This window comes from Bombus huntii, chromosome 14, assembly GCF_024542735.1.
Source record: "Bombus huntii isolate Logan2020A chromosome 14, iyBomHunt1.1, whole genome shotgun sequence".
NCBI classification, from domain to species: domain Eukaryota; kingdom Metazoa; phylum Arthropoda; class Insecta; order Hymenoptera; family Apidae; genus Bombus; species Bombus huntii.
In genome coordinates, this window is record NC_066251.1 from 9609994 (window position 1) to 9637779 (window position 27786).

Consider the following 27786-nt stretch of genomic DNA (forward strand, 5'->3'; position numbering starts at 1 on the left):
GAAGAACAAAAAATGTAAAGATTACAGCAGTGAGGATATTGGCATAGTAAATTCTTAAATTTGAAATGAAAGGAAAGAAGCTGTATAGTATTATATTAAGGCTCTGTAGAGCCTACAGTGTTACGACAACTTTTAGCGGTTAAATCATACAGTGGATTTATATTAAGAGCATTTAGGAAATGCATTAAATGCGGTTGGTATCCGCTAGTGGCTAACTTAAACGCAACGTGCGACATATATGCTCGTAACTCAAAGAATGCTTGATACATTTGTTCCAGTTTTTTAAAATTAGGATGTACGTATCCTGTAGATTTCATTACCCAGTTTTGAGATCTTATTCTGTTATGAAATTTCAAAATGACTTTAAATATATTGGTTAAACATACGCGTACTTTTTCTCCACGACTATTCAGCATACATCTGGAAAGAATAATCATTAAAAATAATTAATACATTTTACATTCGTATATATTTTTCGCTTTAATTCAGAGAAAATACCTTGATAATATGCGTTTTATATAGTTTACATGTGCCATATAAATTTGATCTACAGTTAAAGAATGTTCCAGATCTTTTTCAAATTCAGCCCAACTTGCGTGTAACACGCTACACGTTAGATAATTATGCAACGCATTCATAAATTGTGTCATTGAATGCCTATATAACTGCAGCTAAAACAAATTAAGATTAATAATTGCATTAGAACTTCTAAAAAAAATCATAAGATATGATGATACCTTATGATACTGTTCTGATGTAATTGCTTTTCGTTCTCTTTTCATAATATTAAAGTCCTCTTGCAACACCCATGAAACTCGACCGCTTGTTATTAGAAATTTAAATACTTTACTGTATTGTTGCATGACTGTCTCATCAAGTATAATATTAAGTGGCCAATTTATCTTATAGTTGAGAGTAAGACAATCCAATGCAGCTGGATCTGATATCTGTAAAGATTTCATCATAAGTAAGATGTATTGATTTCGTTGAAGAAAATGAAACTTTGCGATATATATCCAAAAAGTATAATTTTATAACAAGAAGGACAGAGTAAGATAAAAAATTTACGTGTAATTGAGCTGGTGTGTCCGTTGCTGAGAGATTGAGAAGTTCCGAATTAATATAAACATTGTTAAACGAATTAACGAGTGCTCGTTCTAGAAGATTAGTCAAAGTAGCGGAATTAAATAGTTCGATAGGTATTGAGATTTCATATAAACGAGAATACAGGGAATCTGTTAAGCTCTTTGCAAATTCCCCATTTAGCAAAAAGAAATAACTACGTAAACTATGCAAATGTGAGAGCAAGTTGTTTTCTTTCAAAAAGTATTTGATAATAGCATTGTTAACGAGACGGCTCTGTACGTTGAGAGGAATACGAATCGACTTTTCTAAATAGGCCTGAAGAGAAATATGATCAATTATCTCGACATCGGTAATACTCAAAGGAGCTACTGACGATGCATTATTACTTTTTTCATCGCGAGCCAATTCAAATAAATCAGAAAATGTTGAATCTCCTTTCATGGCAAGAGATGATTTCGTAATTAACTGAGTCGAACTCGATGATATTATTGTAGATGAAATTTCCGAAGGAGATGGGTCTTCTAAATTATATGTTGAAATGGGGCTCTGTACTGATGAAGTAGTAAAATTATCCGTTGTACATGACATCGGTGTTTCTAAGTCAGTTTCTTTATTTGTGATGGCTATAATTTGAGAGCAACGAGTATCCGTTTCATTTGTTTCATGCGTAACAGAGGTAAATTCGATTTGACGTATATCAAGTTCGTTGTTATTTGGCGTCATATTATAATCTAATGGTCGCATGCATACGCCGTCAATTTGAGATTCTGTAATATTATCGATTTTCATAACGTTTAAAAGAGTGGGTCTTTCTGTTACTGATGACTGTGTGCGATGAACTAATAGGCATTCTAAAATCTCATTCATTTGCTTATTTGTTGTATTTTTATTTGACGAAACTTTTGAGGTCGGATTCGTATTTAGTTTTTCTAGATGTTCGAAATTATGAAATTCGTGTTTCTCATTATTGTTGGTTATTATTCTCTTATGTGCATAATTTTCAAGTGAAGAACTTTGCCTTGAATCTTGATTAATTTGAGTAGACGGTATTGACATTACATTTGATGTTTGATAAGATGTATTCGTATAATTCTTATTTTCATCTTCAAGTGAGATTGGAGTTTCAATTAAAAAAAAATCTGAAGTTATTGCACAATTATGTCCTTCAGTTTTTTTTAAAAACTCGTTCCTTGATTCTTGGTTTGCTCTACTTAATGTATCCACTCTTTCATTATACAATTTCATTCTTTTCTTCCGCCATTGTGAACGAATACATCGTTTATTAATATCATTAGCTAAACCTTCATAATAATTCCAAACAATTGTTCTGTAAGTGTTTAAAATTATAATGTTATACTTTTAATTTGATTTGAATATTAATAATATAGCAAATTATTAATTTTTAATACCGTTCTAAGGATTTCGATCTTTCCTTTATTCTACTTTCTTCTTTATCTTGTTCGATTTCTAATTGTATCTTGTTTGATAACTCAATTTCTTCAGCCTTATTTGATTGTAAGTTATTTGTAAGTACTTGTTCTTGTGGACTTGTTAAAATATTTTGTTTTACTCGTGTTACTGTTGTTACTGTGTCCCCTGGTTCTTCCTTGTCTTCTAATAATTTTGTGACAACTAACGTTCATAGCAACAATGCGTCTACTTATAGATAAATTTAGTTACTAATAAAAGTACACTTACCACGAAGTTTCAATAATGTATCACGTTCTGAAAGTATAGTTATTTTTGACATTTCTTTTTCTAACTGCTTCTGGTTTAAGATAGCTGTGGAAAGAGAAAGTATCGAACCAAGTGCAGCTTGACCTTTCTTTTCATATTCTCGATATCTTGATGACTGCTCGTGTAACGACATTATGCTTAAGCAAACTTTTATTTCTGGTTGCTCAGTTACACAGACACGGCATACTGGATTCTAAATTCTCATGATACAGAGATCAGTACAATACGCTGTCTGTAGTAGAGTTAACTACAATATGATATATCAAGTATGCTTACTTTGGAGTCGCAAGTTCTTAGAAGTCTTACTGTTTTGCCACATTGAAGTATTGATTCAGCTAGATCATTCAAAAAACCTGGCACCTCATCATTGCAAATGCTAAAACTTTTTGTCCAAAATTTATGACTTCTATTACGTAAATATTGTGGACGCGTTTTTATCATAAATTCTCCATATATATCGTCGCATATACCTTCAAATATCCATTTCTGTAAAAATCTGTTGCAATCAATTTAATTATACTATCCAACATTCCATGTTCGCAAGTAAACGGATTACATAATGAAGTAAAATATACAGATAAATGGTAATAAAGACGATAGAAAAACACCTGGTGTCGCGGATACACCATTTTTATTACATTCTATAATACGTACCGAAAATAAACTTCACAGCAAGATTTTAATAATGAATAAAATACCAAAGCAATTTTGGCATCTGTCACTTTAATTGCTTCATTATAAATTCTAGTAAGAATGCTACTTCCTTCTCGGGACATGTACTGATTTTCTTTGTAAGGTTCACAAACTTTAGCAACTTTAGTGATTAATTTAGCCACAGAACGTACTTTTTGAAATATTTTTAATACTCCCTCTGATTCTTTTTCATGTGTAAAAATTCTTATTAGTGCTGCTTGATAGTAAAGCAATAATTCTTTGATATTTGTACATAGAGCCTATAAAATAATAATAGTATAAATGTAACAGTCTATTTGTTTTTTAAATTTTGTATCCAATTTTGTTACAAACCTTAAATATTAGTCCTTCTTGTGGTAATTTGTTACCTTGTGATTTGTGCGTAATTAGATTCCACAAGAATTTAAAACAATTACCCCAATTAATAGCTTCCTGACAAATCTTCTTTATTGATTCTGGACTTATACCATATACACTAATGTTTCTTCGTAAGATAAATCCTGTCTAAAAAATTGTTTATAAATAATTTAAAAAACGAATTTTTTTAAAAGATTTTTTGTTGCTTCACATTAAAATTAATAAAAACACATACAGCACATCTATACTCAAAGGAATTTGATTCTATTCCCAGCAACATTGATTTTACATCACATATAAATTCTTTGGTTGACACTTGTTCCAAAAGAAGCGAAGAATTCATTAACTACAAGAAAAAACAAGAAATACATGATTAGTAACAAAATGCTTGAATATATATTTTACTTAAGAAATAATTATTGAAGATAAAATGAATATTTGGATTTATATACTGAAAATAATTTATATTACATTCAATGTGTATGTTTTATAACATTTACTTACTTCTTCCGAGATTATAAATAAATCATTCATTTGCTTAACTTTTTCTAGATGTATTGCTGCAATTGGAGTATCTGTTATAAACATCAATTCTTTAATAGATTGTATCTCTCCAAAGCATTCCCATGTTTGATGATTTACAGTTGGTAGAGTATTAGTAACACTGATTTGATCCCATATATGACTCCAAACGTTCATAGTATTATTTGATTCATTGCTAACACTTTGATCTAAAACTTTCCATGTATCTATAATACTTCCGTTTTCATCTGTATTTGTCTGCATAAAAGGGAGATACAAATAATTTGTTGTGTCTCCTTTTTCCAAAGGAAAGCTGCATATATTTTCGCATTTGCTTCCAATCTACAAAATAAATCATCCGAAGAAAAATTTTAAACAGATTCATCATTTATCTAAAAATTCATATTTAACTTAAATTGTTGCATAACATATATTTAATACAAAGTTTAAATCTATATCTTACCATATTATTTTGTAAAATATGTATATTAAGCTCTGAATTTATTGTATACTGTTGGTTTGGATATAAAAGCATATGTGATGATATTTTATCAAATATATGATTGGACATAAAATCACATGTAGTAGACATGCTGAAAAAAACACACACACACATTTATATATATATACAATAAGACTACTTGAAAATAAGGATAAAATATTATTTATATAATTTACTCAATGGATTCAACCCCAACTATGGCTTTGGACTTTATTGAATTATCTAAAAAATTGAATTCATTCATAATATTTGTAGGTGCAATTCTTTTAACTGGATATCTTTCGAGTGTTGCTTCAAATTTATCCGATGATATGAAACATTCCATTGGGTATATTTGGAATGGCGGTATTTTATTATTATTGTATGTGATTTCAGGAAAAGCAGGATTTGCTTTGTCGAAATAAAATATATTCTACAGATTGTAATAAAATACATTAATACATTTATGAAATTCTAAAAATCCATCTTCTTTCCAAATATAAAAGCTTAAATCCTACCGTTAATGGCTCAGGATTAATGTTACAATTTTTTAATTGCATTAGTAGCTGCAAAATAGAAAATACTGGTAGTTCACCACATGGGAATTCTTCAAGATTTTCCAACAAATGTTCTAACATCCTAGCATTGTACGAATGGTTTAATTTCAATTTCAATGCAAAAGCATGCTTTTGTAGTTCTAAAAGTGGATCTATTTTTTGAAGTGCTTCATAATCTGTGGATATGAATAAGATTAAAGAAAGGCTGAATTGAAAGTTAAATAAATATATGAAACACATCTAGCATAATCAGGTATTAACATCACCTTGGCTAGGGATCAAACGATCACATTTTTTCAGTAATATTTCAAAAGCTTTGATTCGAAGGTGTTTAATTATTTTGATATCATGATCATAAGTAAACTGTACATTTCGGTGGGAGGATCGATATGCCTGTAATATGTTCCTACTCAATTGAGTTACGAGACCATAAACATCGTCGTTATAACGGTCACTGATTTTGTCATTGGCACAAACGTATTCTTGAACGTTCATGACTGCACGTCCAAATTGTATAACACAGACAAATAATTGTATCACTGTTGGTTAACAAACAGAATCGTTTGATATAATACAACGATAATACTCATTCATAGTTTTTCACATATGTTGTGTTTTTTGCTTGTTCATTCTTAGTTATTGTTATACAAGTACAAATAAGCACATAAGGATACGTTGTATTTGACATATTTTCCAATATATGCGCATTAGCTAAATTCAAATTAACATCAAAACGTCATTTGTATCATAATTGATGTTTTGACCCTACTATAACAATGTTTATAGATGTTACTAACTTCTATCAAAGTAAATCGACAAATTCGAATTATACGTCATTAACCTCAACAACCATATTAAAGACTGCTTTATTTGATATCCTAACGTTACTTCATTTTCAAATCGAAGAATACAACGCGCGTTACATCACGTGGTATTTAGTCCCTATCTTTCGAATTGAGAATAAGCAGAAAATACAATATTTTTAGAAGAAAAGTTACGCTTATATTTAGTTTGAATAGATTTTACGATGCGAACCAGCAGAAAAGAACTAGAAAAAAATACGAGAAGTTAAATAAAAAGAACATAGAGGAAATATAATAAACAAATATGTATCAATTAATTTCTAGGAAATGTAGAAAAATTTTTATTTTTAATACTAAATATCGTTTTACGGATCAATCAGAAAAAAACAATAGTGTGATATCAGCTATATATATATAAGTTGATTGTACAAATTTCGTTTCGTATATTACCGCATACATATGTATGTATATTTTTATCCATTCATTTCATTTGGTTCATCAATATTGATTCAATCAATATGGATGCCATCTTTTCCATAAGAAATTATAATGAATAGTTCATATATCGATTCTTACGCTTTTTGTAATTATCATACATATTTGTTTAATAATCCGATTAATCATTAATCATTAGATATTCAATTAGTTTACTCAGTTGCACCGTTACGTTAAAATCAATCGGCCGGTCGATTAGTCGACCGGCCGATCGATCAATCGAATCAATTTGTCAGACGATCAGTTAATCAGTCGATTAATCGATTGATTGTTCGATTGGCTGCTTGTCGAATTTATACGGCAACTGATTATTTCAATAAATTGAATTTCATATGCTATTTCACGTGGTTCCTCGCGTTATCGTCGATATTAATTGGTGTAATCTTCTAATCAATCCGTTTATTTTCCTAATCCTCGGTCCTATAGTTTGCAAGGTGTGCATATACAAGGTAATTTTAGGATTGTTTCCTCCTCTGGCGGTAACTTATCGCTCTCTATCCGCATCTATGTATCTAGTTATCTGATTAATTATCTATTCGTTTATTTATCTATCTATCTGACTATCTATCTATATCTGTCTACTTCTCCTTTTTCTCCCTCTCTCATTCTATCCCAAAGGAGGGTTCGCTTACTCGGTGCTATGTCTACTACGTACTCCCGTACTCAGGAGAGCGACGCGTGGGCCCTTCTGGCACTGAAGTCGGCACCGGCCAGCCCGACGAAGATGCAGTGGAACCCGGAAGCAAAAGGTGCACCGATTGCACGGTTAGAGGGTCGCGAGTTTGAATACATGGTTAGACAGCATAGTATCACTATCGGACGTAACAGCAGCAAGGGTGAGGTCGACGTCAACATGGGCCACTCCAGCTTTATCTCACGACGACACCTTGAAATCTACTATGATCACCCGTATTTTTTTATGGTTTGCAATGGTAAAAATGGTGTTTTTGTTGATGGAATTTTCCAACGAAAGAGTGCGGCTGAGTTCCGATTACCAAAGACGTAAGATATCTTTCGGAGCTTTATCGAGCCGACTTAACCTTTCTTGCACGTTTCTCGCATGCCACTGGCAAACTTGTTATACGGTTTTTATACAGTCTCTTTTCAGTCATGACTTATGATAGCCTCATCATTTGGCGATGTTGTCTTTTTCAAATTATATCTCATAGTTTCATACGTGATAACAATAAAAAATTGTCTTGTGATATTCCATGCAAACAATTTTAAGCAGAGAATTTATTTAAAAGCTTTACTTGTTCTTTGCACTTTCTCTCAGATACTTCATTTGTTTCTTCCTTTATTCTCTTTGATCAGTCGCATGTTTCTTCTGTTTCAGATGTACATTGAGATTTCCAAGTACAAATATAAGACTTGTATTTCAATCGTTGGTAGATGAACAGGAAGAAAGTAATGTATGTGTGCGCTCTCCTCCAAAACATAGAGCACCATTACCACCTTTACGTATTAATATTCCGGATGCAGGCTATAGTAGCCCATTCCCTTCTCCTACTGGAACAATAAGTGCTGCTAATTCATGTCCTGCAAGTCCACGTGCAGGACAAGGAAGGAGAAACATATCAGCAGATCTACAGATGGTGGCTGTGTATGCAGCTGCTGTTGCAAATGACTCACAAAATTCTAATATGGAGAGACACGAGGGTGGACAAAGTTCTAATAGACAAATAAGTCCTGGTACAACAGCGAATTGTAGTCCTCCGAAAGATGATTCTAAACCTCCATACTCATACGCGCAATTAATCGTTCAGGCAATAGCATCTGCTGCAGATAAACAGCTTACGTTATCTGGCATTTATTCTTATATTACCAAGAATTACCCATATTATAGAACTGCAGATAAGGGATGGCAAAATTCAATAAGGCATAATCTTTCGTTGAATCGTTATTTTATCAAAGTACCAAGGAGCCAAGAAGAACCAGGTAAAGGATCTTTTTGGCGAATAGATCCTCAATCGGAAGCAAAACTTATAGAACAAGCATTTAGACAAAGAAGACAACGTGGAGTTCCATGTTTCCGAGCTCCTTTTGGACTTTCATCCAGGTAGATAAATTTTATAAGTATCTTTATTTTCCAGTTCCATATATACCGATTATTAAAAATTCTAATCTAATGCTTGTAACATTTCAAATCATATAGAAGTGCGCCTGCTTCTCCATCTCACGTCGGAATTAGTGGTTTGATGACACCAGAATGTCTTAGCAGAGAAGTTTCGCCAGGACCAGAATCATATCCAGATAGTACTGTATCTTCTCCGGCTGGTCAGTTGACTAGTCAGTCCGCACCAGGATCACCTGGTCATCCTTATGCATCCTCGAGTCAATCGTCTCACAAAGGTCGCCTAATGCAACAGATTACTGTTGTCACGAACGGTGTTAGTGGTGATACAACCAGAGAAGGTAATAGTGTTTTTATTATGGCTTTTTTTATGTTTCTTATTTTAGAGAAAAAACTCTTTTCAGATACTACAAGTTGTATTCGCTCCCTTACCGGTAGTTTCTTAAGCCGTGGACATACAGAAAGCGGTAAAATAAGTGATGGTATAGGCAACATCAATACTCCAAATGTTGATGTTGCTGCTTACCGCTTTCCACTCTCTGTATGTCCACGGCTTTACGCATATATCTTACCGTCGTCATCAATCATAAAAGTATCTATCATTTTAAATATACTACGATATTTTTTTAGATAAGTACGTCGTATCTGGAAATACTACAGAAGAGCATTCTCTTTCCCCAGCTGGTCAATATAGCCCAGCTCCTGTTATTGTACAGACCACGTATAATTATAGGTACGTCCGTACTCAATATTTTCCTTGCTGTATTCTTCTATCGATTCATTGAAATTGATTGTCATTTTGTACCATCACATTCAGTGGAAGCTTTATTGGTCCCGACGCAGGCGTCGGAGTTGCGAAGCGTTCACACGAGGAATCGGATAGTTCTCCCGGATCACCAGCACCGCTCGCCATTGTTGAAAGTCCTGAACCACCTGAACACCAACCTCCATCGACGAAACGTCAACGTGTTCATGATATGGACGACCACTGAACCATCGTTGTCCTAGACTATCGTTACGTAGGACATTTTTTGTTACATCGCGCTACTCGCTCATTGTCAAATATATCTGCACGCGCGTGTACCTCACACTTGTTCGTGTGTGCGTCCGTAAACACGTGCACGCTTAATGTTCAGAATTTCGAATCGATGCCCATATCCATACCACGTTTAAATCTTTCCATACATTTTCATCTTTGATGCGCGCGCGCCGACAAATACGTACATGTACACACTCAGTTCTGTACTGTTTTTCATTTAACCACATAGTGGTTACTTTATTTTCTGCGTATGATAAATACTCGATACAGTTTACTGTTTTACGCAACAAGTGGAATATTCGTAAGAAAAGCGAGAGCAGACAAAGTTATTCCCTCGTCTCACATTCTGAAAACTAGTTTTGATGTTGTATCTTTTCTTTTCTCCAACTTTTGAACTTGAATCAACTGCTGACGTAGTACCAGGGTTATTCAGTCGTCATGATCATCAGTATGCACATACACGTGTTTCGTTGAGTAAATTTTTTATGTTTTTCTTTGATGACATACAGGTACAAGGAGGCGACGGGAGCTTTGATGTATTTATAAGAGGGAATAAATATTTGTAACACTCGTGGAAGAGTATTATATATAAGAAACATCTTGGATGAAGTTATATCGTAGTATATTCGAAAGATGTTGAATCTCAATAGAAGGAAATATTATGTTAAAACAGCTCACGTTGTTCGCCTTAGTGCTTTGCAAAAGAAAAGGTCACCTGTTCTAGGACGATGCCAATACTGGTAAATGAACTTGTTTGAGAAATTTGTTGAAAATTATACATATTTTCAATCGTAAATAAGCTCATATGAGTTTGAATTATAAAATTTTGAACCACGTTGGTCTGGTACACGTTGTTTTTGTTTAATATCCGGTTACTATTGGCTAAAAAAGAGGAATATTCACTGGTTCTTTCCAATTCTTCGATCTCGTCGATTGATTGTTCACGTTGTATGAATCGATCAATGAAATTGATTATGACGCAATTCGCGTTCAGTGAAAATGCTCGCGAATCGTAGAGACAAACTTTAGATTATAGTTCTGCGTATGATTTTACAAAGTTTCTATTTAAAAAGAAAGAAATGAAAGAACGAAGAGAAAAGAAAAAGAACAAGCAATAATCTTATGCTGAATACGTCGATCGAAATTTCTTTCTGACGTGCCTGTTTATCTAACGAAGATATTAACATACTATAATCATACAGGAAGAGGTGATAGTATTTTTGTTGCCACTTGTAAATAAACTCTTAAACGAACATTCATTGCTTCGAACTGTTTCTCTCTGTGTTGAACAAAATCGAGAAATGTCTGCTTGCTCTCGTGGTACGAGATAGATGAACAATAAGATGAAATGATAATTTAAAATGACGATCAGGTGTAAAATTCAAAATTATGTAACGATTAGCTCAAACTGGAGTAATTCTATCAGGACTTTTCAATTTTTTTTTCGATTTTCAAACTTGACAGGAACGCATTTCGGTTGCACATTTGGATTGACATAGCAAAACGAAAGAGTTGTATTCAGTTTTTCACTGTCGATAATTATTGTATTGCAAAATCAAACTAAATAAATGTTATTCTGTTTTTCATCGAGCAAGTAATATATCAACGAGATATCGGTATCGTTTCACGAGAAGAGCAGAAGCGAGGTAGAACGATGCATCGGTTATTTGAATAACTTGAAATATCAATTATAATCTATCCAACGAATCGATCCTCTGAATCGATTATTTTTCTATTTCTTTTTTTATCTTTTCATCAAACTTAAGGGAAACAAGATGTTTCTGTTTTCTACCCAAAAATAACTTTCCTACCCTTAAATTCGGATCATCAAAGTTATACTAATAATCGAAAACGTTTATTCTGTATAAAAAATTCCGTATTTTTGTTTTACGATTTCGACTTCGGATATGCATATTTGTTTCTCTTTCTTTCTTCTTTTTTAGGTTTTTTTTGTGACCCGTAACAATTATCCACAGATATTGTCCTTAATTGCTGACATCTTCTTACTCGGTCTCTCGACTCTCTTGCTTTCTAAAATTCATTTAATCATTTATTATTTACGAATGTTGTTGTCGGATAAATTTTGAAAAACAGAGAGTCAGAAATGAATTCTACTAACCATAAGTAAAAGAAAGAAGAAAAACTTGGAGCATGGTATGAATAATAACGTCCATTTCACGAGGATTAAAATAAATATTTTCATACACTTATCTCCACCTTCATTATACAATGTGGAAGAAGTGAACGTAATAAGAGAAATAAGACAGGCTCGCTATAATGAGTTAAGGTACATGTTTGCGAGAGATATGATGGGAAGTAAAGGGTACTTGTAAAAAAGCAAGTATATATGGAAAAAGGGATTATAGGAGAAAGGGAAATAGAGAAAGGAAACGAGAAGGAAGAAAAGGGAAGTGAGAGAGGGCAAGAGGGAAAGCGAAGAAGAAAGAGGGTGTAGAGAGTTTGCGCGACGTTCGACCCGAATCTCTCATCGGACGTTAAGCCAGCCAGCCAGCGAGCGAGCCAGCCAGCCAGCCAGCCAGCCAGCTAGGTATCCAGCCATCTAGCCATCTATCCAGACAGCTAGTCAGTTAGTCAGCCAGTCAGCTAGTCAACCAAGAAGCCAACAAGCCTCTCATCCAGTCAACGTTCCAAATTTTTGAGTCAACTATTGATGGAACCTCGATATCTTAATTGGTACAGTAGCGATTCGATTTACCCTTTCGTTTAATACTCGTTCATATTTTGATTTTCTCGGAAGCTTCTGTTCCTGCTGTTTCTGCATCTACTTAATCTTCCTTCTGTTCTTTTTTCTTCTTACCTTTCACTTCTTTTCTCATATCTTGCGTTGATTTTTACTTTTCATGTCTCTTTTGTCGCTATATGTTTGACCCTCATTCCAACTGCAAGTTCTGCCCTGTCGTTCTCCCTCTGTGTTCCTATATAATCGTAACAAGTATACATATTCGTGCGAATTTATTTTGGACAATTGTTCTTTTGTTGTTTCCCTTTGATATACTCACGATCGCGTTCATACGTGTGTAACACGGCAATAATTGATCAAGCTACGAGTTTAATCGAACATGTGCTAATAAAGACAGAACAACAGCAGGAATATAAAGGGAAAATGCGAAAGAATATAATAATCGGTGGTTAAAGAATAAGAGAGAAAAGGAGAGAGAGAGAGAGATATCTAGAGGGAAAAGATCAGCTTCTGCTAATGATCTTTCGATAATGCAGTGTCCTGGTATCCATTACCTCGTGAAAACCTTGTCTGCGCTCGCGCAGTATTTACCGCGTATTCGGTTTATCAGTATGATTATGTGAGAGGAACTTTTGAAAAATGATTCATCTTGAACAATATATATATATATATAAATAATCATATAATATAATCATATATATATATGATTATCTTATGATATCGGTATCGACTATTTCCGTATAACTGATAAATATTGTCAAAATTGCGTTGATACTCGTTGGCGTTTTCGCAACTTCATCAACGAAAATTCTATATCTAGCTGTATATAAGTCTGTATTTTGAAATTGTATATGAGACAACAAAATTTCGTTATATTTTTACAATAAGTTATAAAAGACCGATTTATTTATGAACACACGAAAATCTTCGATTACGTCTTATTATTCTAAACATGTGCCACATTCTCGCGTTCTACAGGTAGTAAAAGTACTCTTTATTGTGACAAATATAACGTCGACCTCGTTTTGAAGATACCTCAGCTAAGTAAGTAATTCCTTTCTTTTTTTGCTCATTCATGTAAGAAAAAGTGTAGTATGACTTCAAGAGCCACGTGTTCGTATTATGTTGCGGGCGTTAAACAGGCGATGCGATATCGAGACTGAAATATACAGTGAGTGGTAATTCATATAAAACGGAAGTTATTTTCATTATATTATCACCATATTTTTGTCTCATATTTGAGCGAGTTTTTTTTTCGTATAATTTATACATTTAAATCTTGTCTACTATCTTATTATTTATGAATTTGTCGTGCTCTTTTTCTGTTCTTTTGACAGTGATTTATGCCTGTATTATATCGATGTGTAGCAGTTTCGTTATCTCGGAAAAGCTTTGAAATCAGCGCGGCGACTTGGACGAAACGGAAGAAACAAATAGGAGAAAAATGAAGCTGAAAGAGTGAAAGTTACGTAGTTGTGCGTACAGAAAAGGGGGAGTCGGAGAATATACGTAATTTGCTCGGTCCTGAACTGTCAACAAGAGGAGAGTTAACACGGATTGAATCAATTATAGCCCCGTTTTGGAGTGAACGAGCAAACGACGGAACGAGCAATTTCCGGGCTTGCTTAATCCATATAACGAGTAAATGAATTTTTGTTAAGAATTATCTTTGACCATAGCCTGCAGATTATATTCGCGATGTAGGTGTTAAGATGAAGAAACAAAGGTACCAAGTAAGAATTCGTTTCGCATTTTTCTTAACTGTATTTTTACCGATAAGTTTTTTTCAGTTTCATTTAGATCGCGTTATGTTGTTTTCACTTGCAGTATATATCTTAAAAGATATCGTAATACATTTAGCGGTAGATTCAGAGGGGGGCGATAGGAGCGATCGCCTATTCTCCCTAAGAGTATTAAAATATAAAAATATTGTATCACATTCTGAAAAGTGTTAGATATATACTTAATGTGTTGTGAATGTATATATACATATATTATTGTTTACGATTTGTATGCTTAGCGGGCGTGCTTGTTAGTGCATGGACGTTTTTAGAACGTTTGCAGAATATCACTTGAAAATGTTTCTAAATATCTCACAGAAGAAACTTTACTACGAATCGTACGAGGAAATGACAAGTGTACATCGGGGTCGCGTCAGGACCGGTCCCCTGATGAAACAAATGTATGTCGATCAGTCGATCAGATTCGCAGTTGTTAGTCGAAGCAGTCTGAGATACCGTACGTTTAGTCGCGTAGCGAATAGATACAAGAAAGAATAGTATGTATATTTTTGATTTTATTCATCCTTGTTAATCTGTTATCCTTATAAATTACAGTTCCAGAACGTAATGGCAACTCAGATATTTCTCTACTTATAATTTACTATTCGTATTAATGAGCATTGTAAAATTTGTATTCTAAAAAAGCTAGCGACAGAGCATAATTATATTTATATTTTTATTATACATGTAATTGTTATTTTCGAAATCATTTATCTTTTATTTTATAGAATTTATAAAAATGTGTATATACATATAGAAATACGTGACAAATAACTTGAACAGAAAATTTTCACGCGAAAATCTTTTATATTTTTCTTTTATAGTTTTAAACGCACATATGTTTCTAAATAAATGGCTTTGTATAATTTCGCAATTATATGGTTGATGAAAAATGATATGAGAATTGCTTTCAAGAAAAGGTGCTAGGAATAATTTCTCCTTAATTTATACTGTCATTTCGCTAAAAAGATTAATTAGCAGAAAAATTAAAAGAATTAATTTTAAATATAGATTTCCTCCTATGAGAATGAATTAAGACGCAAAAAAAGTATAACTTTTTCCTTTTTATTATTGAATATAAACCATTGATCTATGGACTAAAGAAACAACGATATTTTTTGCTAAAATTCAAGAGATCTCTCCTTTCTCACTTAATATTATTGCATACAAAAATTATTCTACAAGTATTACATTATTTTGTTTTCTAGACAATTTGAATAAAAACAAGTTCGGTAAGAAAATTAAAGATAGTCGAAGTATTAGCAAGAAACGAAAAGAATACTATTTAAGTTTTCTTTTGCCCAATGTCGAAGATGATTTCACAATCACCAACAACAAATACGTCCGATATGCAAACGAACTTAAATGTTAATGTTTGCGACGAATTAGGCCAAAAGATTTAAACTTTGTTCATCGTTTAATCCAGATGAAAAGAGTAATAATGCTGTTGCACTTGATATCGGAAATTACGTAGGAACTACAGCGTATGATTTAATTTAAAAACAAAAACATTTACAGTCACATTCTTAATTTATCAATATCCAAATCGTTGTCAATTCGATTAGAAATGTAGTAGGTACGACAAAGGAAACCTTAACACGTTTTGCCGCTTCATCTAAACGCATTTACACGCTTAAGAATGTAATGGAACATCAACTTTTCGGACTTTGTGAAACAATTTAGGACTTTTAGTCACAATTGTTTGTCTTCTCGATTTGTTAAGTTCTACGGTCCAATGAAAATGTTTTTTCGATAGCTTCGCATTGATCTTAACCCCTTAACCTACGATTTATGTTCGAGAATTTTGGGCCGATTTACGTTTGGTTCGATCATCTACCACGGGCTATGCCCGTAATATTTACGTTTGGCCCGATCATCGTACTACGGGCTATACCCGTAGTTGTAGGTTAAGGGGTTAAATCAACACAGAATATACTTGGGGATACTTTTAAACTTTTAAAAACAAAACGTGATATGTGTGTGGAAACGTTTTCCAGTATTTACGAGAAAGCTTGTGGTATCGTAGAAGAATTGTGATAAAACTATCCTGCCAACGATTCTGTTGCGTATTATACTCAATTTATTTACATCTCAATAAGAGAAAGTGTAACTAAAGATTCGAAATATCGATTTTTCGAAGAAAGTATAGATTTCTATTATTTATCAATTCTATTTCATAATTCAACAACTTTGAAAGATAATACCTTGTTTAAAGAAGCAGTTCGGAAAGTTGTTGAAAAATATTCCACTTTTTTAAAGAAACTTATCGATACGCTAGAGAAGATCATTATCTCTGAGTTGGAGTTGTGGAATGTAAAATAAGACAGAGAAAGACTGGTTTCTTCATATAGAGCAATTAAATCGTTCGAACTCTGTGACCGTCGTATGTATCCTACTTTACATGTTCTTCTAAGAATTCTAATTACACTACCTTTAAGTGCTACAAGTATAGAGAGATCGTTTTCTACTTTAAAAAGTAGACTCGATACGTGGTTTGAATCAACTATAGTAGTGGATAGATTGATTCATTGGGCTTACGTTGTTAGATATACATTGTGATGTAGAATTAAGCGAAGACAGTGCTATAGATCGATTCGCGAAAATTCACAAACGTAGAACAAAATTTATATTGTCAAATAAAATTTCGATGGTATCTTAATCTTATTAATTTTAACACTTTTTATACCTGTGTTCTTTGTAAAATAATTGATTCTTTCATAATGTATAAATAATTAATTTAATTACTTAGTGTATAATATCGGATAGAGACGTTAAAATATAGATTACAAACAAATCTTAGATCTTGTGAAAGAAGATAAAAAGGTATACTCGCCACGGAATACGCTGTAGGATATGCTCATGTATATACATTTGAATTTGTAGATATTGTCAAATAAAAGAGGACAAGCGATGCTAGGAAGCGAAAACCTGAAATTAGATTGACAGTATAAGGAGATCGTGGAACGGCGTGCCTAACTTGGAATGCTTATACCGGTGGTGTCGGGCACTTGGGGCTGGGGATTCTTCGCTCTTTTCCTGTTCGTTTTTGCCACCCCCAGTCCAGCTGCTATCCGCAGAGGTAATACGTTCTTTTGTTACTTGTAGACTGCAGACGTTTGTGTATGCATTTATCGGAAATTTGAAGATCCAAAGATATATATAAAGTAAAATTCCATCTATATGGACGAAATTTTAGTTAATGTCAAATTCAACGTTGAATTCCTGTTGATCGAATTCATTTATATGAACGTAAACTCTTATGATATGAACGAAAAATTATAGGAACTGCAATTATATAAATTTAATAGCGTCCCATATCATATGATCAGTTTAATTATTCTATGTAAATACAAGGCCAAATTTTAAGACGTTGAATATTAAGATTTAAAGAAGAATGAAAATAGATATGTCTAACCGTTTTTCTTTATTTTTTTCTTCGTCTTCTTCTTTTCCTTTCCTTCTCCTTTCCTTTCTTTGTCGTTCCACTTCCGTTTCACCTCTTAGCGGATCGAGATCATTGCAACAAGACAGTGGATTTATACGAAGATGTATCGAGTCCGGCTGTGACTTCCGCAAATTGGGGAAAACCACTATCTTGCTGGTATCGTTTTCGATCGTTTCGTGGAACTCCACGAGATTGGATCCTGCGAGTTCGTTTCAAGAAGTTTAAAGTTGGCGTATTAGAAAATGCCACCACCTGCTCTGGCGGTTATTTACAGGTATGTTTATTTTATTATACTATGCTTTCGGCCCTTTCGTACGATTTAACTAATATCGTTAGTAAAATTGTGCAATCACGAGTTACAAATTATTAGAATCAGTTTTCTTGTATCATAGTAGCAAAGTCGCGTTAACGAGCCGAATGAAATTTTACGATCAAATGTTATAGGCCAAATGAGCCAACAGAAGAGAAGGGTAAATACGATTTAACTAACGTAAATGGTGGAATTCGCAGATCGTAGATGGAAACACGAAAACAGAAGTGAGCAATCGGAAAGATCCTGGGGTTTATTGCGGTGAGTCGGAGCAACCGCAAACATTTATTTCCGAGACAAGTTTCGTCCGTGTGATATTCCATGCGGATAACTTTACGGATCAAACGTACTTCAGCTTCGACTCCCGCGCGGAACAACAGTTCGAGGTATACTTGAGATACGGCCAACATCCTGAACTCTACCCAAATCGAAGAGGCGAAATTGTGCCCGGTAGCTATTGCGAACGAGTTTTCAAGGATTGCAGGCTACAAACGTGTTACGTACAGAGCCCTGCTTATCCAGGCATTTATCCGCGCGCGTTACATTGTAAGTACCGACTGAATACACGGCTACCTTTTATAAAGCTCTACATTGAGAACGAGGAGTTCAATATCGACGGGCAAAGATGCGAGAATATAATGACTTGCCCTATGAGACCGATAAGCTCTGGCTCGGAGCATTGTCCGTACGACTACATACGAGTTTACGATGGCAAAGATGAAAATAGCCCGGCGATCGGTACGTTTTGTGGTATGGGAAAATTCCCGTATAGCATAATCGGTACCAGCGAGGATCTCTATGTGGAATTTGTCTCGTCACCAGCGGGACCTCTGTTAAATACCGGTTTTCATTTTAACGTTGGTAATTGGCCGGGTCACGTAGAGACCGCTGGCGTTCGAAACGGTAGCTGCGATTGGTTGTTAAATAGCGAATCTTTGCATAGCGGTAACGAAGGAATATTTCTCTCCGTCGCGCACTGGTATCCACCGTATACCAGCTGTACCTATCTTTTGAAAGGTCGAGCTGGCGAGATCGCGAGACTCTATTTCCCTAGTTTTCGAGTTAACCGGATCGAGTCACCGATACAACCGTACGATGGTGACTGCGGTGAAAGTTTAACACTGTACGATGCCGATTGGCCGGACGATGCGAAAATTATCAAAACCTTCTGCGACACGTTTAGCAAACCAATGGAGAAGCACGATTTCGTTTCGAGCTCGAACGCTCTGTTCGTTAAATTCGAGAGCAAAACGGGAAGCTACTCCGGCAGTTCGTTGTATTATTGGGCGCATTATGATTTCTTCAATGCGACAAGGTTCGGCGTGCCTGTACCTGGAACCGAATGCGACGAAACGTTCGCCTCCTGGAAAGAACGATCTGGCAAATTTCGATCGCCATTAAATACCCTGGTTTACAAGCGACCAGGTGATCCACCGGCGGATCTTTCCTGCACGTATACCTTCGTCACGGACAAACGATTATACGCACGAGTGATTCTTATCGTGGAATCGGTTTCTTTCAAGGTGCATCCGTATGCGCAATGCGGTAACTGTTGGGATAGTCGAGTCGATCGATTGATCGTTAGAGAACCGTCTATCACAGATGTTAACAATGACCAGTATTCGCAACAGCAGCAGCATCAACAATATCAGCAACAGCAACATCAGCAGCACGCATCGCGTCAATTACAAAATAGCAGTATCGGTAGGGGTCATTGTATTTGTCGATCGACGATAACCAATGGACCAAACAGCGACAGGCAACCGGTGCTTCGCGTGATCTCACGAGGGGAAAAACTTGAGTTAAAGCTTCTAGTAGATGGTGCACACGCTGCAGCGAACTATTTTAAACAATCCTCACCGTTGTTCGAGGCAAGGTACGAGTTCGCTCATAGTCCATTATGTGGCCCAGCGATTTTGCCAGCTACGACCGACGGCGAAATTGAATTCCCTCATTACGAAGCACTCGGATACGTTGCGCCGCCTCGACAGATCAAATGTATCTGGGAACTACGAGTGAATCGAGACAGAGACGTTTGGTTACATTTCGACAAGATCAAATTTGCCTCGAGATCCTGCGAGGATGGAAAACTCGAGATATTCTTGCCCGGATCTGCCGAACCGCATTTCGGTATATGCGGTGAAAATGTCAGTTACGTACGAGAAATGCCGATCATATCGGCAGCGCAGATCGTCCCAAATATTCGTACGTCCGGGGATCACGAATCTGGACATTTCAACATGGATTCTATTCAAACTCAAACGCACTTACAGCAACCGGTATCGCCGCCGCCGCCGTCGCAATCCTCACTGCCAACGGATCAACAGCAAGAAGAATTCGAATGGCCGACGGTGATCGTTCAATTCACTGGTTCGATGGCACCGGCGAGAGCCGCGTTTAAAATCGCTTGGACGGAGTTGTATCACTTGCCACGCGATGCTTCGGGTGCTCTGAATACGCAGAAGCTCGAGGAGTATTGTGGATTTCAATGTCCGGGCGACGCTGGTTGTATCCCCGCGCGACTTGTTTGTAACGGTGTTGTTAATTGCCCTATGCCAGAACCTCGATCGATCTTCAAAACAACGCACAACGGTACCGGTTTGCTGGGAATAATCGAGGAACCGAACGACGAATCCATCGAAACTTGCGGCACCGATGTTGTCGGGGAACGTGGTAGCATGGCCGGATCTGGAAACGGTGTCGGTGGCTTGGCCAGCGTCGTTGGCTCTGCTGGATGGGCTGGAGCTGGTCTAGGCGCTGCTCTTGCCATTCTTCTCGGTCTCATTTGCTTGGTCACTGTTTGCAAAATTTGTCGGCAACGAGCTACTTCTAGGGACATTCATGTACCTTATTGACACCGTCACGGACACGAACACGAACAATTACGTAAATGTAATTATAAACGCGAACGTAAACGTACGAGTGCAGACCCGCAATTTCTTCTTTTCGTTTCTTCTTCCATGTTGGGTTAATTGTTTTCTGTACAATATCTCGATGCGAGCACACTATCAGTGGACAATGTTCGTACTCGTGTCGTCGAGCGTAAATCTGTAACAGAAATTATATCGCTCCACTCGTTTTATTCATGCCAATGAACAAGAAGCAAGGAATAATGGCAAATTAGGCGGATGACTGATTAAATAGGTAAATAAGATAGGTAAACATTTTAGGTATACACACATCTATACCTATATGTATAACGTGCGTGTATGCGCGCGCGCGCGCCTCTTTCTGCAAATCTACAGAGTGAATTTGAATACGACTGTAGGTAGACTCTAAATTTTTATGGGTTTATGGAAAATTTAGACGGTAGAAAGTACGCAGAATTCATATAAAATGCAAAAATATATAAAATACAGTATATTCGTAGATACAGTATATATACTGTATATAAAATACAGTATGTATACAGTATGTAATATTCAGTAGATGAAGCAAATTTCTGCTAATGTTCCATTTCCATTCATCTACAGTGCACGCATAATTGTTGCAAGCGAATATCTTTTAAATCATTCAAATCGAAAACAATTTGTTAGTTAATGAAGAGCATTTTGAATGGTTATTGTATTGTATCGTTTTAACAGATATTCGTTCCTTATAATGTATATGATTTACTCTGCGCCTGCTTAGTAGCGCGTGCGCGTATCCACATGTGTATAGAGAGAAGGCGAGATAGGGAGGGAAGAGAATGAGAAAATAATTTCAATCCCAAAATGCGTTTTTTCCCCACATGTAGTATCATCATAAAGTACCAAAGGAAGGAAATAAGTATCGGAAACGTGATCTTTTTTTTGCGGTCACACATATTACGCATACGTAATATACCCATGTATATGTAAGTAGGTTCGACAAAGCAGCTTCATTCACGATTTAATTCGTGTTCAGTTTACGATTATATTCTTGTAATTTTTGCACAATGTATTCGCGTTATACATATTAATAAGAGTGCCTGCGAATGTTTGCACGTGTGCGTTATAAGTCTGTTTAAAATGATGCGCACGCGTGTTATTCCTCGAGGATATGCCAAATAAAAAATTGTATATATCGAAGTTAGAAAGTTTTTAGCATATGAGCGCACCTCGAGTGAATAACTCTTAAACCAAACATCGATAAAATTGCTATTATATTAATCGACGAGAACTTACGTTCTTTTGTATATAGTTCGAATTCTCTAATTAGATCACATTTAATATCGTAACAACTTAGAATATTAGCGGAATACCGATACAAGGTTAACGATACTTCACCGTGTCAAGGGTGTGAAGTAGCGTACGCGTTACATCTGTAGCAAGCGAGTACGTGCTCACATGTACGTACATTGTCGGAAATGATGTGGTAATTATATATATAGAATATGCTACATCTCACGGACTGTAATGATTTTGAAATATGTTAGGTCAACATTTTGAATAATTTCACTATTACAATTTATCGCTAAATATAGAGCGATCAAATGTGTGGTGAGATATTATTCAAAATATTGTCTTCGACAATACACATATCTCAAGATCATTGAAATTAATGAGTTGTACTCTATTCTGTACAATTACCAATGCTGTTTATGAACATCATGAAACGTGTAACAAGACAAACGGGAAACGACGCGTATTATATTTATCGAGCTCTGTTTGTCTTTTCGGTTAAATTAAATATAAATCGATCAAGTTGATTACGCTACTGAACTGCTGTGAATCAATTGTTCAGTTTTACGCATATATGATTATAGTCGACTTGAACGACGACGATGACACACAAAGAGCACCGAATTCTTCGAGACAATCGAAATTTACCCATTCTCCTCCTCCTCTATCCTATTTAGATTAAAGTACACCATTCCATTGCCAATTTCGAAGCAAATTCATCGGAATATAAGTTGCAATCGTTTTTTGTAACGTTCTTTTTGTACTGTTATTATGATGTTTACCGTTTTAAAAAACGTGGCTTGTATTTGTTGATGTTGCCACACTTTCGTCATTATATACACATACACACACATATATACACATTATACGCGTTATTGTTGCATTAATTTATCGCCTTTATCATTATATTTAAGATAAATAATAATTACCATATTGTGCGATTACATGAAACATCATTGTTGTATAATCGTTACTGTTATTGTACCGTTTCTCGTCGTTGTCAGCACCACTAACATCGTTGAAAATATCGCTACTGCCAGCAGCGTCAGCATTATATTATTATATTTTTTACAAATAAAAAGTATCCTCATTGATGGGGTAAAAAGAGTTTAATATTATTAGACAAATTTAGTTCGATCATTCGTTGGATTGCGACGCAAGATACTTATTTCTTTATTTTTCTTTTAAGCAAATCAACGTACGTAAGTATATTTCATAATTTATGGATGTACTTTGTTTTCTTTATCACAGTCCATTTAGAAATCCATAACTTTCTGCACTATCTATAATTTTTCATGTTTATAGTAAGAATCAGACATTAACTTAAGTTTCGTTCAAATAAATGCGGTATTTATTTTTAGTATAAAATTTTAGTGGATTATATACTTTTCTTTATAATCTATAAATTATCCGATAAAATGTATTTCTAATATTAATAATTAGTAAAAAAACAATTTTTCTGACAGGTTAAAAAAAATATTTACTCTTAGAATTGTTAATATTTACATAACATTTGATTACAAAACATAATTGAGATAAAATGTAGCGCAAAAAGCGATCATATTTGTAAAGTATTTCAGTGTATTAGAAGATTATATGTACCACTGATACTTTGCTAAGCATCTAAAATATTGTTTATTAAAATGAAAATATATATTGTCGATGGACGAGTAGATTAATCTTCCGCTAGCCATATATCTGATGTACAGTCACCTCCCGGATAGCTGGAAACGGAAATTATAATTATTATTTTGAAATTACATTAAAAAATAGCATTTCAAGCAAAATAGCATAGCAAACCGCATTTCGTGTGCAAGTAAAATGTCATTTTTGTCTGTGCCAAAGTCCACCAAAAATTGTTCATCGAGTTTCAAGCCTCCATTTTGAACATCAACATCTAGCTTGACCATGGTCGAACCATTTCTAGAATCATATAAACGTATGTATGCAAGATATACGGTAACTCATAAAAGTATTTCAACTTACAATAGAAAAATTTTATGTATATATTGTATGTTATATTTTATATCATATTTTGTATACAATTAATTAGAAACGATTGAAGGAACATAAGGAAAGTATGCACATACTTGACATGTTCAGGATAAAATTGTTGGTCCCATGGTTTGAAAATAGAAGTAGTCACATATAGACGTGTCCCATCGAGACTTAATTGAAGCATCTGCGGTGATCCGTCGAGTCTCCGGCCTTTGACATGAACTGGATTCGGTTGGTTACTTAATTCCTCGTCTCCAATTACACGAACTTTCGAATCACTTAAAATTGAGCCTCCAAGAAATATTTGTCCGGTTAACTTCGGATTATCTATGTCAGAAATATCATATTGTCTAACATCCCCATGAAACCAATTCGATAGGTAGAGATACTTGTCGTCGAGACTGATCAAAATGTCCGTTATCATTCCTATATATGAAAACAATAAATTAGAATGATACATTACGAATAATTCTGTACTTTAAAGGTGAGTCTCCTGCTAGTTGACTTAAGCGTACCTTCCATCTCTGGAAACATCCATCCTTCCACTTTTTTCGGAGAAACTTGAATAATTTTTTTTGCAGCCCATTCGCCGTTCGGCATTTTGTAAAACTTATATACATTTGAAGATATCGCACATCCGACGAGTCCCACGTTAGCTTTTGGGTCATGAAGAAATCGTATTTCAAGTGGCGCGATTCCATCATCGCCCAAATTCAAAACTTGCTTTAACTTTCTTTCGTTCCACGAATAGAAATTCAAGCTTCTGCCATAATGCGCTATAAAAAGGAAAGATCGAACGAGATTTCAATTAAAATTACTTTTAGATTATACTATAACAATGAGGAAGTAGTAGATACATAATATGATTTAAAATACTCTTAGACATAAGAAAAAGAAAAAAAGTGTAAAATACAGTAGCTAACCAGGATTGGAGCTGTTATCCGGAGAGAAGCCTTTTTTAAAAATTCTAGGCACGCTCCATTCACTTGCAACAAGTGTATCGTGATACGGTTGATACCAAAAATCGTAACCAAACGCTGCTTTTTTTTCTCCCATGGTCCATGTGGTTTTCACTTCGAGTGTTTCGGAATCGATACAGAGAAAGTCACCAGTAGCGTCTCCATTCGATTTGCCTAGCGTAGAAATTAAAATTTCTCCGGTTGGCGAACAGTGACTTGTGTGCAATGTCGATACTCCGTATTTGTGTACCTCCGTTGGGCTCAGTACCTAGTCAAGAAGAATACAAACAATACGTATCATTATATCACATATTTACTTCGAAAGTATTATAACTTAAAATAATTCAGTCCTGTATTAAAAGAACGTCAAGTTTCCAAACTTGATTTTCAGGAAATGAAGCTTCTAACGCGATTTTATGCGCTTTTTTTTTATTCTCGTTTTATTCATAATGCCATCTTCTTTAGAAAATTTCCAACTAAATTTGTAACGATTTGCAGTCTAATGTATGTAAATGGAATTTTCGGTTAATTATATATTTATACGTACAATAACATATGTACATATACCTATATAAACATACAAGATAGTCAAACCTTTTTGATTGTTGGAGCCCGTTCATTGGTTGTATCGATAAAGTAGGCGCGATCAGACACCAGACAAGGAAGTACCAAGGTGTCCCGTTTTCGTGGTACACCGTGGCAACTGCTACAGATATTCCATCCGGAATGATGCAATTCGTCGCCAATGTAGGGCATTCGCAATTTGTGAACGATCTATGAAATATGAATATTTTGGGTGAACAAGATTTGACGCGCATAGAATGACTGTAAAATCATATCATCGTTCGTATCATTCGTATTATGACTATTTTATCTATTCCAATTTCAAATAAAAAGTGCTCAATCCCTCTAACACAACAAAGGACCATTTAATACTTTTGCATTTAGAAATATACAGCTAAAAACCTGAATTAAAAAATAATAAAATTCTAAAAATAAATTGGGAAGATTGGAGTTTTCAAATACGAAAGATTACGTATCTCGTATCATACTCGTACTTATCTCACTCATATCATATCATATGTAACTACTTCATTTTAAAAAGTTACAGATACATTTTATAAATGTCATTGCGATAGAAATAACTTTCGATAAGATACTATTTTGGCTTTATGATCTCGTGACGTCAATATATTTGAAAAATTATTACAATTCGTTTCTTCGCAATTGCAAACCGTAATTTTTCAGATTTCTTTTTTCTTTTGTTATAGTAAAATAACTACTTGCAACTCTTGATTTTCAGCTTTTTTAATTCCCATATCCAAATAATGATATTTAAATAGCGAATGTATATAGTAGTATATGTAATAAATAGTAAAATACTTTATTGCTGTGTATTTTAATAGATCATAAATTTATAGTTATGATGAAAATTTATATTGATGATTCTATAAAAAGCTAGTAAGTTGTTTCTTCTCATTATTAATTCATCATTAATTGTATATTTTAATCGAATTGTGTACTTAATCATCGAATACTTAATCAAATTTAAATAGCGTTTTTACAAATCGATTAAAATATTTGCATATTTATGAGTGGTAGCTACTGTATTAAGCTATTATAAGTAGTATAATTGTATAACTAAATGTTATGTAACGCTCATCGTACCTTACAATAATCGGGACTATCCGGATCTACGTCAACGGTGCACAGGACATCGGATTTATTTTGATCCGTATGAACACAGGTGACGTATATCAATTTCTCACGTGGTCCTTCGAGCATCGCTGCACTAGGTGACCTATAGCCAGGGCCGTCGCAACTCTTGCAACCTGTGTGTATAATAACGTTCGTTAAATTAATGTCAGAAGTCTCTATTTCACGTGTATCTAAATCAAAACTGTGCCACTGTGCGTATACTTGTACCTTTAGAGCCACGAACTCTAATTATTATGATACAGAATAATGTAACAACTATACCTTTGTCCTTCGGCATTCTGCTGGCGTTTGCTAGATTTCGTCCGATGATCGATGTCAAATGACGCGGAAATTATTAATTCCGTTAAGTAACAATTGACAGATCAAAGAGTCGAAACTAGAAAGACAAGATTGAAAATGGGAAAAAAACAATTAGAACGATAGAACAGAGAAAAAATTTGTTGGAAAGATAAAAAGTTATATTCTAATAATGGTAAAAAAGAAACGCAAGTGATTGTTTGGAAATTGAAAAAGAATTAGTTTTCATACGTCGATAGTATGCAGTTGGTCGAATATTTATGTATATGCAATGTAGACGTTTTCGACTTGATCGCAAGCAAGGCCGTTCTGTACTGATCCCTCAAGAACATTTAGAGTTAAGTGAAAGATAACGGTACTGGAATTCTCCACTTATTATCATCAGAGAGAGAATCCTCTCTGTTATATGATATACTGTATAGGACTTTATAAGACTTATTCTCCCACAAGTTTCAATATCGCTAATGGAAGATAAATTTAATGATGTAATATGATGAAATTTAATGATAAATATAATGAAAATAATATGACGCAAGAAAGTAACGAGTATACTATGAATCGTGATAATTGAAGAATCTGTCTGATGAAAC

The 27786-nt window shown here is 34.7% G+C and overlaps 4 protein-coding genes and 1 long non-coding RNA gene across 10 annotated transcripts; 2 read left to right on the plus strand and 3 right to left on the minus strand.

The window, feature by feature from the left end:
• Positions 1 to 21: 21 nt before the first annotated feature.
• LOC126873230 (gamma-tubulin complex component 6) lies at positions 22 to 6522 on the minus strand. Of its 3 annotated transcripts, none has more exons than XM_050633902.1 (15): positions 5700 to 6522; positions 5395 to 5609; positions 5074 to 5309; positions 4859 to 4988; positions 4378 to 4737; positions 4109 to 4219; positions 3850 to 4020; positions 3478 to 3776; positions 3100 to 3319; positions 2785 to 3016; positions 2496 to 2697; positions 1069 to 2413; positions 738 to 947; positions 499 to 671; positions 22 to 420 (listed from the first exon to the last, which is right to left on the minus strand). In XM_050633902.1, exons 1-15 carry the CDS (start codon positions 5926 to 5928, stop codon positions 96 to 98), a joined length of 4458 nt encoding a protein of 1485 aa, XP_050489859.1. In that variant the 5' UTR covers positions 5929 to 6522; the 3' UTR covers positions 22 to 95. The 3 variants fall into 3 exon arrangements, with proteins under 3 accessions (XP_050489859.1, XP_050489860.1, XP_050489858.1); XM_050633903.1 differs by having other exon boundaries at positions 2496 to 2700; positions 4417 to 4737; positions 5700 to 6520; XM_050633901.1 differs by having other exon boundaries at positions 2496 to 2700; positions 5700 to 6519.
• A 466-nt stretch (positions 6523 to 6988) lies between these two features.
• On the plus strand, positions 6989 to 11430 carry LOC126873236 (forkhead box protein K1). 3 transcript variants are annotated; one of them, XM_050633915.1, is made up of 6 exons: positions 6989 to 7180; positions 7399 to 7733; positions 8068 to 8790; positions 8887 to 9146; positions 9436 to 9538; positions 9623 to 11430. In XM_050633915.1, exons 1-6 carry the CDS (start codon positions 7064 to 7066, stop codon positions 9795 to 9797), a joined length of 1713 nt encoding a protein of 570 aa, XP_050489872.1. In that variant the 5' UTR covers positions 6989 to 7063; the 3' UTR covers positions 9798 to 11430. The 3 variants fall into 3 exon arrangements, with proteins under 3 accessions (XP_050489872.1, XP_050489873.1, XP_050489874.1); XM_050633916.1 differs by having other exon boundaries at positions 7022 to 7180; positions 7350 to 7733; XM_050633917.1 differs by lacking the exon at positions 6989 to 7180 and having other exon boundaries at positions 7224 to 7733.
• On the minus strand, positions 10595 to 12105 carry LOC126873245 (uncharacterized). Its single transcript, XR_007692347.1, has 2 exons — positions 11964 to 12105; positions 10595 to 11875 (listed from the first exon to the last, which is right to left on the minus strand). It is a non-coding gene; the product is annotated as an uncharacterized LOC126873245 (long non-coding RNA).
• Positions 12106 to 12389: 284 nt separating this feature from the next.
• LOC126873232 (uncharacterized) lies at positions 12390 to 23336 on the plus strand. 2 transcript variants are annotated; one of them, XM_050633906.1, is made up of 4 exons: positions 12390 to 12538; positions 17210 to 17405; positions 17831 to 18045; positions 18282 to 23336. In XM_050633906.1, exons 2-4 carry the CDS (start codon positions 17309 to 17311, stop codon positions 20934 to 20936), a joined length of 2967 nt encoding a protein of 988 aa, XP_050489863.1. In that variant the 5' UTR covers positions 12390 to 12538; positions 17210 to 17308; the 3' UTR covers positions 20937 to 23336. The 2 variants fall into 2 exon arrangements, with proteins under 2 accessions (XP_050489863.1, XP_050489864.1); XM_050633907.1 differs by lacking the exon at positions 12390 to 12538 and adding an exon at positions 14044 to 14186.
• A 366-nt stretch (positions 23337 to 23702) lies between these two features.
• LOC126873238 (methanethiol oxidase) lies at positions 23703 to 27594 on the minus strand. Its single transcript, XM_050633921.1, has 9 exons — positions 27428 to 27594; positions 27161 to 27275; positions 26849 to 27012; positions 25775 to 25954; positions 25145 to 25448; positions 24737 to 24997; positions 24314 to 24647; positions 24024 to 24146; positions 23703 to 23947 (listed from the first exon to the last, which is right to left on the minus strand). Exons 2-9 carry the CDS (start codon positions 27174 to 27176, stop codon positions 23899 to 23901), a joined length of 1431 nt encoding a protein of 476 aa, XP_050489878.1. The 5' UTR covers positions 27177 to 27275; positions 27428 to 27594; the 3' UTR covers positions 23703 to 23898.
• Between the last annotated feature and the right edge of the window lie 192 nt (positions 27595 to 27786).

What these genes read in the sequence shown, in the direction of transcription:
- LOC126873230 (XM_050633901.1), bottom strand. Translation starts at nt 5,928, where the DNA reads ATGAACGTTCAAGAATACGTTTGTGCCAATGACAAAATCAGTGACCGT. An exon ending in CCTTTGAGTATAGATGTGCT is followed by an intron (nt 4,021 to 4,108) that starts GTATGTGTTTTT and finishes ACAATTTTTTAG; the next exon opens with ACAGGATTTATCTTACGAAG. An exon ending in AAGAAGGACTAATATTTAAG is followed by an intron (nt 3,777 to 3,849) that starts GTTTGTAACAAA and finishes ATTATTTTATAG; the next exon opens with GCTCTATGTACAAATATCAA.
- LOC126873236 (XM_050633915.1), top strand. Translation starts at nt 7,064, where the DNA reads ATGCTATTTCACGTGGTTCCTCGCGTTATCGTCGATATTAATTGGTGT. An exon ending in GAGTTCCGATTACCAAAGAC is followed by an intron (nt 7,734 to 8,067) that starts GTAAGATATCTT and finishes CTTCTGTTTCAG; the next exon opens with ATGTACATTGAGATTTCCAA. An exon ending in CAGACCACGTATAATTATAG is followed by an intron (nt 9,539 to 9,622) that starts GTACGTCCGTAC and finishes CATCACATTCAG; the next exon opens with TGGAAGCTTTATTGGTCCCG.
- LOC126873232 (XM_050633906.1), top strand. Translation starts at nt 17,309, where the DNA reads ATGCTTATACCGGTGGTGTCGGGCACTTGGGGCTGGGGATTCTTCGCT. An exon ending in TCCAGCTGCTATCCGCAGAG is followed by an intron (nt 17,406 to 17,830) that starts GTAATACGTTCT and finishes TTCACCTCTTAG; the next exon opens with CGGATCGAGATCATTGCAAC. An exon ending in GCTCTGGCGGTTATTTACAG is followed by an intron (nt 18,046 to 18,281) that starts GTATGTTTATTT and finishes TGGAATTCGCAG; the next exon opens with ATCGTAGATGGAAACACGAA.
- LOC126873238 (XM_050633921.1), bottom strand. An exon ending in GGGCTCCAACAATCAAAAAG is followed by an intron (nt 25,449 to 25,774) that starts GTTTGACTATCT and finishes CTTCTTGACTAG; the next exon opens with GTACTGAGCCCAACGGAGGT. An exon ending in TTACTTGCACACGAAATGCG is followed by an intron (nt 23,948 to 24,023) that starts GTTTGCTATGCT and finishes TTCCGTTTCCAG; the next exon opens with CTATCCGGGAGGTGACTGTA.